We start from the raw sequence: 11,308 nt of genomic DNA on the forward strand, positions 1-11,308 counted from the left end.
ACATTGTATGTGTCTGAAGCAACTGATCCATTAAATCAATAAACAGTCTGACTCCACTGAGGCCTTTACATTTCACTTTAAACTCTAAACTTCAAACTAATTTCTTCCCTTAATTATTGCTCATTCTTTCTCCTCATTACTTCAGGCCTGGCACCTGAGTTATTAATTTAGTTGAATACCTCTGGGTGGTTGACGACCCACGCATTCTCACACAGATGAAGACAGTCTGGCACACACACGCTTTGCCGACAGCTCGTGCAGGAGATGACAGGGCCTGGTTACAGTAATAGCCCTCCCGCTATCTCACGCCCATGCGTCTGCAACACAGCCTGTAAATCTCACTCTGTTATTGTTTTAATAACACTAATGTTAGCATTAGCCAAGTGGTAAAAATGTCAGACATCAAAAGCCAGAGACATCTGAACTATATTGGGGTGCAGACAAAGGGCGAGGGCCCAGCTTGTGAAAATAGCTGGCCGTGCTGAGTCAGCAGAGGAGTGTGTGTTAGGTCGGTTGGTTGTGCCTTGTATTTGTGTTGGTTGATGTGTGTGGGCACAAATTTATACATTGATTGTGCGAGTGTGTGGGTGCGTGGATATTTAAATGTGTGCAAGCGTGCGAAACGCTAAGCAACCTGACTGCACATAACAAAGCCCTCCAGCTGCTCCGTAAAACTGACTTCTCAGAGCTCCATTTCCTCCAAACCACAAAGACTCATAAAGCTAAGCACCCATAGTTAGCTAATGGCACTCACTTATATATTGATGCCTCTGGTGCTGCTTATTGGGGGAAAACACCCTGATATATTTTCCAACACATGACTTTGTTTCTCCAGCTCCACCTCTTAGCTGAGCCAGAATGAGAGGCCTCTGAAATAATGTCTGATGGAGGTGCAGCATCATAAAACCATAGAAGACATGAATAAAGTCTGCCCATATGTTCCACTGGAGCTCATCTGCAACAGACCCGTCATGGAATCTCTGAAGACCTGTGCGCAGGAGTGAAAGTTCAAGTCAGCAACCCATTTTATGCGGTCTGAGTTCAAATCCATACCTACTTTGACATGGATTGGGCATGCATAGCTTTCCATAGCCATATCCCCTTGTATTTTTACATATGTGAGTAATAAAATAAGCCGGTAAGTTCTCCACTCCTGCCAAATGGGCCCATTATATATTATGAACCAGTAAGTACAGCAAGCAAGTGAAACTTCTTGTCTGTGTGTGTGTGTATATGAATGTGAGTATACGTGTGTGTGTGTGTGTGTGTGTGCGTGTGTGTGTGTGTGTATGTTTCTTCAGAGTGGGGGTCCAGTGGACGCCAGGCTTTCCATAATGTTTACTGACACAACACATTTTAATGGTCTCTGTTCAGTGCCAAGGATTGAGAAATCAAGTCACTTCAAACGGAAGTCCATTGTTTACACTTCAGGCTTCAGCTATTTCAGTGTGAAACAGAGTAGCCCTATGGACACCACAGCTGAACTGTTTGTGTTGTTGCAAAACTCTGTGCAAGCATTGTTTGTCATTTGCATAAAATAGTTCATTCTTTTCTTTTAAACAAAATTCTTTCCAAAGGCCACTAATCTATTACACTTCTGCAGTTGGATCAGATGCCGCTGTACACTTTAGAAAACATGGCAATGAAAATCATGTCAATACCCGAAAAGTAATCAGGTCCTTATGCACCTCAGCAAAGTATTTTCCTCAAAGGCCAGATTTTGTTTCAAGTAGACTCTCAGTAATGTTTGAACAATGAGCTGAAAGCTGTGTGAGGTCTCGGCATACAGCACAAACGTGTGAACCATTCCCTGGCCATATGCTGGTGAACGCCCAAGTGCAGACAATGGAGGAATTGTTTGGCTTCGGGTCCGACATTTAAACAGTTTCTCTCTTGCACACGCCGCGGGACTCCATGGGAGATCCATCACCGCAATGATCAAAACGTCTTACACACATTACAGTGAAGGAATGAAATTCTCATCGTTATTCCCATCCCATGCAGCCTGTTCCTTGTTTGTTCTGCAGGTCATTCTGTGCCGGGGTCCAAATGTCTGCTGTAGCAGCAGCGGGCGGGTTTCCTGTACAACCTATCTCTGTAATGAGTTGGAGAGCTGCTCTCACAGGGGTTGGAGTGGAGTGACTTCACTTTTTGGCTATTGTGGTGTTGAATTTTGCAAATATCGTGGAGATTATCAAATTACACATCACAATAATATTACAGGCAGGGTGGCCTGCTCATCAGGTTACAGTGCAAGGTGGCCACCACCTGAACCTGTGAACTCACACATACTCATACTCAACAGCCTAAATTAGGTGATGTCACTACACATGAAACACTGTTACAAAAGTAGTTTTTTTTTATTATTAAAATGTACAGAAACATAAATAAAAATAAACACTGAATGGAAAAAAAATCTATCAGATGGAATCAGATGAAACTCTGCTAGGTATGCTACAATCTTGTAGAAGAAACAACATATCCATATTGCTGGCTAGGCAAGTGCACACAGAATTGTCAAAATCAAGATACATAAATATGGAAGCTAAAATGAAGCCCCTGTGTTTTAATAGCAAAAAGCGTATCTACTATTTCCTCTAAGTGCTGCATAATGAATGTCATACAGACATTAAATATAAATGTTTTTTTACAGCCGAAAGGCCACTTTAACAATGACCTGTCTCTGTACCTCTATAACTAATAAATAAATATTTAGTGCATATTCCCATTTACCTCACTGAAGAGCCAAATGAAAAAAAAATTAAGTTAAAGATGAACCGAACTCAGTTTGGTTCCTCTAGTTAAAGACGACAAGAGTCTCTGTGTGTCATTTACGGTCAGACAGTCCAGCTATCTGCATCGCTTGCTGATGTCATTAACATAACAAACAGATGTCATTTCCTCCTCAGTTTCAAATGCCATTGTCGTGTAATTGCCTTCAATGAATTAAGCCACTCGTTAGATTTCATGGAGACAGAGAAGTTGATGACAGATGGGTTTTCGGAGCACACACATGCACACACTTCTTAAACTGCTTTTGTTTCTTAAAAAAAACAATGTCATAGTCAAAGTGAATCTTCCATAGCATTAAGTTTCTGTGGTGCCTCAGAGATTTTGAGGGTGATGCAAATCTCCACTAAACCGCCTGTTTGAAATCACATCGTTGAGTTACTTACTGTGAGGACGCCTCATTGCCTGGCTTGATCACACTTACAAAGCCTTTTAGGAAAACGTTTGTGCATTCACTGCTGTGGGTCAGACACAGACCTGGGACTTCTGTTCTTTTTATTCTGTGATAATCTGCTGAGTACAAGCAGATGCTCTACCAGCTACAATGTTTTTTGGACATTTTTCCCCAACAATCAACACTGATCAATCCTTTCTCACTGCAACTCTGGCCAACAGACTCACTTCTGTAGTTGCTCCCTTGGTTTGTTTAATTAGTGCATGAACACATGTCTACGCTTAAGTCTAAATGTTGTCATCTGAACTGAAATTTCCCCAATACAGACCACAATAAAAGTCTTTAAAACAAAAGGTCCAGTGCTATTTTGGATGAAGTTGAGAGTGTTTAGTGGCAAGACAAGATTTTAAAAGGTGAATCCCTTCCTCCGTGATTTGTTCTCATCTCCAAGGCTATTTGGTGAAGGATGTAAAAACATATGTACAATAAAAAAACACCTTAAATCGACATTAAAAATCACAAACAGTGGTTCTTCGGCATATCAAATGTTCAGTAGCATGTCCACTCCCCACCTACTTAAATTTCAGTTACCCAACTTTATGGCCCCAAAATACGTCCCTTCTCCCTCTGGGTCCAGCATCCAAGCATTGGACACATTGACAAACAAGGCGTCTCCCACCTCCAGCCGGACCCCTCGGCCCTGCTGGGCGCAGTACATGTTATAGCTGGTGTTGTTCCAGCGCATGGTGCTTCCCGTCTTCATCAGCACTACAGCCTTGCTGTTCTGTTTGATGCTCTCGTGGTAGACGTACTGGATGAGCTGGGTGTTGCTAACATCCACCGGTGGGACCCCGGCCTGACTGCTGTCCTCTGGTCCGTACTTGTAGTAGCGGAAGCAGGTTTTGGCATATACATAGTAGAAACCTGACTCCATCACCAGCAGTTTCCCCTTCTGGTAGCCCATCGTGTGGCGGTATCCCTGCCCCTCGTCCCAGTCGATGGTGATGGCCTTCGGCTCACCCTCTGCATGGCAACAAGAGGTGCAAACATCAGCAGAAGTTCTGGTTCATCTACCGTCTATTCATTCAAGTTCTGAGAAGTAGCTTAGACACACACACACACACACACACACACACACACACACACACACACACACACACACACACACACACACACACACACACACACACACACACACACACACACACACACACACACACACACACACACACACACACAGCTTTCTTCTTCTGCTCTGTGTTTTTCTTGCGCTCTGTCATATCAGTCCAGTGCCGGTCGGCTACTAGCGGTGAACTGCAGCTAAAGAAGGTTTTTGTCCTCATGAAAGTAACAACAGTGATTGTTGGTCGGACAAAAGCACATCTGCCCACCAATCAGCCAAACACCGGAGGAGGTTGGCCCTACAAATGTGATGCCAATCAAGAGACTGAAGAGTAGTAACTCTTTCAGGGGGTCAGTGATGTATTAGACTCCACTAGTGTGCACACATGGTGAGTTAATATCTATGTAGTTTTGAATGAGGGAAATATGTGATGAGGGTAACCGAGCTGAAGTTGTTAGGTCACTCATTTGAACTTCTTTGGCTAATGCTTTGTAATCTGTCTTGTTCATTCAACTAGACTCACTCTTAGAGAACTCTTGGTGCACTCTGATTGGTAGATGAGCCGATGGCAGGCTCTCTTTTGGAGTTTTGCACCGTCTGTTTTTCCTTGTGTCTCTGAGAGCGTTCAGCACCGGCTCCGTCTGTACTTCCTGCAGAAAACAGGAAAAGCTCATTGATTGACTGACAGATGAAAACAGACATCACTTGTATATCGTGTGTGTGTGTGTGTGTGTGTGTGTGTGTGTGTGTGTGTGTTATCCTTCTTTGAGGAGTTGGCCAATTTGAAACTTACACCCACATCAGTAAAGAGACATCAACAATTAACCTGCACTCACAAATGACTTTCCCTTAAAGCAACAATAAGATTTTGACATATTTTACCACAACTCTGTTCTGCTGTCTCTTTGAATAACTGTCTGCTTGTGTGTGTGTGTGTGTGTGTGTGTGTGTGTGTGTGATGACAGGATGAGTGTACTTGGACTGCATGTTTATGTGTATTATCCGTCCTCCTTGGCCAGCCTGCTAACTTCGTATTACAGTCATGGTTGTACTCGGGGGGCCGGGGGCTGTGACAGGGAGGCCTCCTGGTGAGTGTAACCTTTCAGATAGATTGCGCTTCTCGTGGATTTGGCACAAAAAGTATCTGGACCGTATTCAGCCCCAAGTGCCGATTCTAGTCGAGGCCCATGACACCCCCATCCACAGTCTGAGCTGGGCTGCTGTCCTCAGGCAAGACAGAGCATATACACTGAAGGAAAACATGGTTTCCAAGCAAGTAAACATTCAGCGCAGTGGGAGCTGCCAACTCTCTTACACATCTGGCATGAGGGTGAAATATCAGACGTGAGTGCTTCGTTTGCAGCCTCTACCTACGGTCGTACTCACATAGGAGATCTCAGGCGTAAGTGAACTGACAGTTTGTTCTACCAACTGTACCACTCTGTCAACTGGAAAAAGGCCTTGCAGTGTTTTAGGTAAGACATGCGTGTATAAACGTGTGCAACAAATACAAAAAATGTGGTAATAAGCCAATATAATAATTGATTGATTGATTGATTATCACAAATTGATTGATGTCAGTGAAAGTTTTATTTTCACTCAACTGAATTTGTATTACATCCAAAAGATGCTTTAAATAGTTTTTTGAGTTTTTATTATATCCTAGAGGTGTTTTAACTTGTTTTACGGTTGTAACTTCCTTTGATCCACTAATCTCAGGTAATATCTCTGGCAATAACACTGAGCCAGCACCTCAAAAAAAAAAAGAAAAAGGGAAATGGAAAGTGTTGAAACGGATAGAAATCTTAAACTTTAAAACCACACACAGCGTCTCTGAGCACAAACATTCATGATAAACTCGGGTCCCACAACACCGTTAACATGGTTTTGCAATACTGCACCTGTACTGTGCTAATATTACTGAGAAGTATTTATTCACAACCCAAGTCCAGACAAATTTGCACGGCTCTCAAACTAAGATTAGCACTGTCTCTCCTCCAAAAACAATTTGCTGCACAAACATGTTTATAGCACAGTGTCTTGGAATGAGACAGGGGTAAACAACATCTTGCCAAGGGTACAAAGTAATTTGGAATGCGCTCCCATTTGGCCCTACAGTGTGGGATCTATCTTGATTTGTGGTGAGACCATGTCATACCTCTTTAACCAGAAAGAAGAGATTATTTAAACAAAGTAGCAGCAGCTTGGCAAGCTTCCTCATCTGCAGTGTGATGTAGAATTAAAGTGCGGCATGGCGACAACCACTCTGCACCACACAGAACTGCTACATGGAGGAGAAATACACATCCAGCTATAGCTGACTTGATTTCTCAGGCTCAGTGCTGGGATACCACGGCGCAGGCCTCAGTTCAGCCCTTTAACAACGCACCACCTACATCGTTCTACGTTTCTATTATGTTGATGAGGGACTTCTAAGATGCTACACTAGAACAAAAGTGCTCTCACTCGAGGCTCGGCCACCAGAGCTGACTGTCTCTTTGTGTTTCATACTGCATCAGTCAGATCTCCTTCTTACACACTTGTGCAGATCTCCACAGACCGTAAACATTCAGATCATGAGCCGTGTCTGATTCACGGTCCTGTGTTCTCACCACTCCCTGAGATTACACTGACCACAGCTTCACCACCGGGCCTGCACATCCTGTCTCACATCAAAGATTGTGCAGCAAAGGCCGACTGCAGAGCTGACAGCTGTCCACTGAGGCCTGCTCACTAACAAATCCCCCGAACAGTCAGCAGAGTGCACCGGCGGTCTCAGGGCTGACCCTAACACAACACAGCGTGGGCCAAGTGGACCTGTCACCCTGACACCTCATAAAGCTCCCAGCACGTCTCCCTGCACTCCATGGGAAAGGACACAATGAGCTCTTCAGTCTGAGATAGGCTGGAGGCTGGGTGGTTTGTGTGAGCAGTCCACCGGGGAACCCAAGGCAAACACTAATACATAATTTCAAAGGAAATTAAGGGAAACAAAACACTGCTGAAGCGTCCTTTTATTCTGTGTTGTTTTACTTCCTGGATGGCTTTTGCCTCTGCTCGACGAAACCTGAGCCAAAAAAACAGCCGGCAACTTACAAAGAGGGATTCGGAAGAAAAATATGACATCAGCAATTAAGAATTCCCATTTTCTAACGCCCTCATGCTACTGCTGGTGATCGGAGAAACACTGTGCAACCACCGACGCCAGTGAGTGACTCACTGATAGATGATGCAGTAAACTGAGTGTCGGTAAGCAACTAATAACGTCTGGAACTTCTCGAAAAATCCTAAACAACAAACTATTTGACCGATTAGCAGAGGCAGAGAGGTGTCGGACTGCCGTGGTCAGACCTTTGGTGCCTGCTTTTCAGAAGGTGTGGTGTGTAATGAAAACAGGCCCACGGGGAAATCAAGACTATTGATGCAAAATTGCTGATGATGACCTTATTTATGTTTTACTGCTTTGACCTTTGTCTTTTAAAAAATAACCACATAATTGCACGAACTGTACTTTCCCTTTGACAGTGACAGGAGGAAATACCAGGTATGCTTCAAAACAGATTACTGCTGGCCTCTCAGACGTTATTTTTGGCTCTGTAACCTCCAACTTTGTTTCTCCACAGTTTCCCTTTAGTGACATGAGAGCAAAACTAATCAAAGAACACTGACACGCAGTTTGTTGAAGGAGAAATTGTAATAATGGCAATCGTTCCTAATGATTACTAATTTAATAACCAAATGTTTTCTATGAAGTATGAATCTTGATATTGATTAGATTAAGGCCACAGGAAGGTGTGTGGTGTCATAGCAGGAAGGACTGTGCTCCAGTCAGGGGGTGTGTTGTGCTGCCATGCTGCCTGGAGTTAACCAGGGGTCACACTCACCTCTATGGGTCGATGTGGAGCTGTGGACAAATCTACCTGGAGACAGAAACACAGGAGTCCAGTTTAGAGAGTGGAGTGTAAAAATGTCACAGTTACACCATGTCTGATGTGTCTACTTTCTGACGTGGCAAGGTTTCCCTGACAGGTGTGTGTAGGAGGATTATTTTAGAAAACACACAGAAAGGCAAGCAGTTAGTCCGTTTGGATGTTTCTGTGTGTGTGTGTGTGTGTGTGTGTGTGTGGGAGGTTAAGTTATTCTCCACATGTCAGGCTGCATTCCTCCACGGCAGGCGAAAAGTCAAAGTGATTTGGAGACTGAACACTGCCTCTCTTTTGCAGGGCTGTTGTCTCGGAGTAACTGGATGTGTCTGACATTAAAACATTTGCAGCAGGTCTGTCATGCGTGCATACGGCCCGATGCTGCAGACTCAACAATCAAACCCATTTCTGCCTTCACGTTCGAATCTGCGCAGTGTTTTTAAACCTGCTCCAATCAGCACATTCCCGTGCAGGCACGGCACTGTGCCGATTCCAGCTCCCCTCAACTTCTCCAGGAAGTTCTACAGGTGTTGGTGGCAAACGGTGGTCCGGTGCCAAACTCCAGTCTGCACACAACTACTGACTCATGCTGAAAGTGCTACCATATGCAGCTGTCAATGAAAATGGAAAAAGGGCTGCATGGTCATCTAATTGTGAGCAACCAGAGGCAATTGCACGCTGCTGAGTATTCAAGGAGCACTTCAATCAGTCCCAAAGATCTGTGCCCACATCCCTGTCATCACAGCTCAGTCCTCCATAAGATATAACAGCCATGAAAGTGTCCCTCTTTCTGGTCGTCCATACTTCCCTCCAGGGCTTTTACTCCTTTGCCACCCTTACTTTTGTTTATTTTTTTCCCCTCTGGCCAACATCCAGTACATAACTAGCTACTACCACACAACACTGTGTTTCTGCCAAAGACAAGCCAAAGAAATCGAACACACAAACACAGAGTGAGAGACGGAGGCAGACAGATGCTCCACAGGTGAACTTCCAGCAGCCTGACACACACACACATGGGATGCGGTCTGCTCTCTTGGCTTGTTGATGACAATTATTCAATCTTTATTCAACTGTAAACCCGCCATAAAGTGACAAAAACAGCTGTGGCAGAATGTACATGTTATTCTACAGGATCACAGACAGGCAGCGCACAAGATGGCAAAGACGACGGACCATGAAGGGACATATGTATTTTCTGACTTTGCATTTGTCAGACCAGCAACAAGTTAGAACATCCAGTCTTGCCTGAACGTTGCCAGACTTTTCTGCCTCCTTGAAAACAGTCTGGTCCCGCTCACAAGTTTACAGCTTCTGACACATATAAATTACAAATAGAGCAGCCGGATGGCATGTAAACACGCACAAGAAGAACTGAAGAGCTGCTGCCTGCGAGCCTCGAGTGAAAACATCTGTATTGTGCAAACAAGACATCTTGCAAGGCTTGACATGTGTACTCAGCTTCTACCAGGACGCAGAGATGTTATCAGGGAGCTTCGAATCGAGCTGCAGCCCCTGGAAAACATCCTGCTGAAATAACTAATCTGGAAAATGTCATCAGGGGTTTATGAGATGTTATCTATCAGTCGGGGTGTTTTTTTTAAGGGGAGACGTGTTTTAACTGCGCAGCGCCTTCAGAGAGACGCCAAGACTCTGGCTCTCTGTTTTTTTCACTGGTGTGGAGTACACCTCCTTCACCTCCTTCACTTCTAAGAGCGCACACCGCCACCTTTACACACAGCAACAAAACGTAGCAGGCATTTTATGGCGTTATAAAATTGCGTAAATGTCGCAAACTCGCCTGCTGCTGACAGTGTTTGCACAGAAACATGTACACACACACACACACAGAACCGAAGCATGAGTGAACCTACATACATGCTCACGGCACTGAAAGAGTTTGCAAAGTCACTGAGTGCGCACTGGAAATCGGGCACCACACGGCGCCGCACTGACCCTACCTCTTGGAGATAACCTGTCAGGTGTAATAAGATCGCCACGCTCGAGGCCACCTGGAGCAATCCCATAACAGCGAGGGTCCCGAATAGGAGGGGTCGGTAAGTGGGCTCCGAGCTCTGCCCCGGGTGGAAGCGGTGCTGCCCGGCCTCCATGTCGACGCTGTTCCGCAGGTAGCCTCTGTACTCGCTGTGCGTAGCTGCCATGGTGCGCGCTGTCTGTGTGCCCCGGGGCCAGGTCCCAGACTCAATGCAAGGAGGGCGACCGAGACGGAAGGAGTCCCTATAATCAGCGGTGGGTGGGCTGAAGGAGCTCGTTTTGCTCCGCAGCCAATCAGTGCGATCCTCTGCTACTCAGACACAGCGACGCAAAGACCGAAGCAAGCCGGACAGCCGGATCGACACGAGCGCACTACAGGTGAAGCGAACCCTTTATGGCTCCACGGGCTCCTCACGCAGACGCACCAACACGTGATCCACCCATCGTGCGCGTCCACACCCACGGTGACACAGTCAGTGCGCTCAGCGCAGCGCAGCGGGGACGAAGTGATGGGAAAAACAACAGCTTTAAAGCCATCAGCCATCACTTTGGACGCCTGTGACCCCACAAACACTGAGTGTGAGGGTGAAGGACACCAAATGTTGATGTGCAAATGCAAAGATATAAAGAATCATTCCATTTTTCTAATTTCTAAACTTGGAACTTGGAATCTGTTGTTCTCAGAAACAAAATGCATGTTACATAAATGAAACAATGAATGGATCTCACCAAGTGTGCGGATAAAAATGTCCAGTTCAGAATAATATAATAAGGGTGAATATGAAGATGCAAATATTGGTTGTCACAAAAGTTATATGTCAAGACACAAGATGCACACTATCCCTGAACCTTTTCAGCATGTGACCTGCTGCAGGCTCACCTTTCCTCTTCCTGAAACTTAAACAAGTGATAAGTGAGAGACCCAGACTTTTACCTTTGTGATGTAAATGTGTGCATCTCAGTATTATGAGAAGATGGATATGTTTACACTGACAGTTTGCCACATAATTCATGTCTTTAGAGCTCCAGCATCAGTGGTATGTGGTGTCCTGTTCAGCCATTAGTCATATCAGACAAAAGCAG

The 11,308-nt window shown here is 45.0% G+C and overlaps 1 protein-coding gene across 1 annotated transcript; it reads right to left on the bottom strand.

Moving 5' to 3' along the window:
• Positions 1-2,376: 2,376 nt before the first annotated feature.
• Positions 2,377-10,498, bottom strand: tnfsf11 (TNF superfamily member 11). Its single transcript, XM_070838061.1, has 4 exons — positions 10,192-10,498; positions 8,192-8,227; positions 4,831-4,957; positions 2,377-4,207 (listed from the first exon to the last, which is right to left on the bottom strand). Exons 1-4 carry the CDS (start codon positions 10,390-10,392, stop codon positions 3,768-3,770), a joined length of 804 nt encoding a protein of 267 aa, XP_070694162.1. The 5' UTR covers positions 10,393-10,498; the 3' UTR covers positions 2,377-3,767.
• Between the last annotated feature and the right edge of the window lie 810 nt (positions 10,499-11,308).

This window comes from Pempheris klunzingeri, chromosome 10 (genome assembly GCF_042242105.1).
Source record: "Pempheris klunzingeri isolate RE-2024b chromosome 10, fPemKlu1.hap1, whole genome shotgun sequence".
In the NCBI taxonomy this organism is placed as follows: Eukaryota; Metazoa; Chordata; class Actinopteri; order Acropomatiformes; family Pempheridae; genus Pempheris; species Pempheris klunzingeri.

Coding starts and splice junctions, on each gene's coding strand:
- tnfsf11 (XM_070838061.1), bottom strand. CDS start 10,392: ATGGCAGCTACGCACAGCGAGTACAGAGGCTACCTGCGGAACAGCGTC. Junction 4,958..8,191: donor CTCCACATCGACCCATAGAG/GTGAGTGTGACC, acceptor TGTTTTCTGCAG/GAAGTACAGACGGAGCCGGT. Junction 4,208..4,830: donor GCACCAAGAGTTCTCTAAGA/GTGAGTCTAGTT, acceptor GTTGCCATGCAG/AGGGTGAGCCGAAGGCCATC.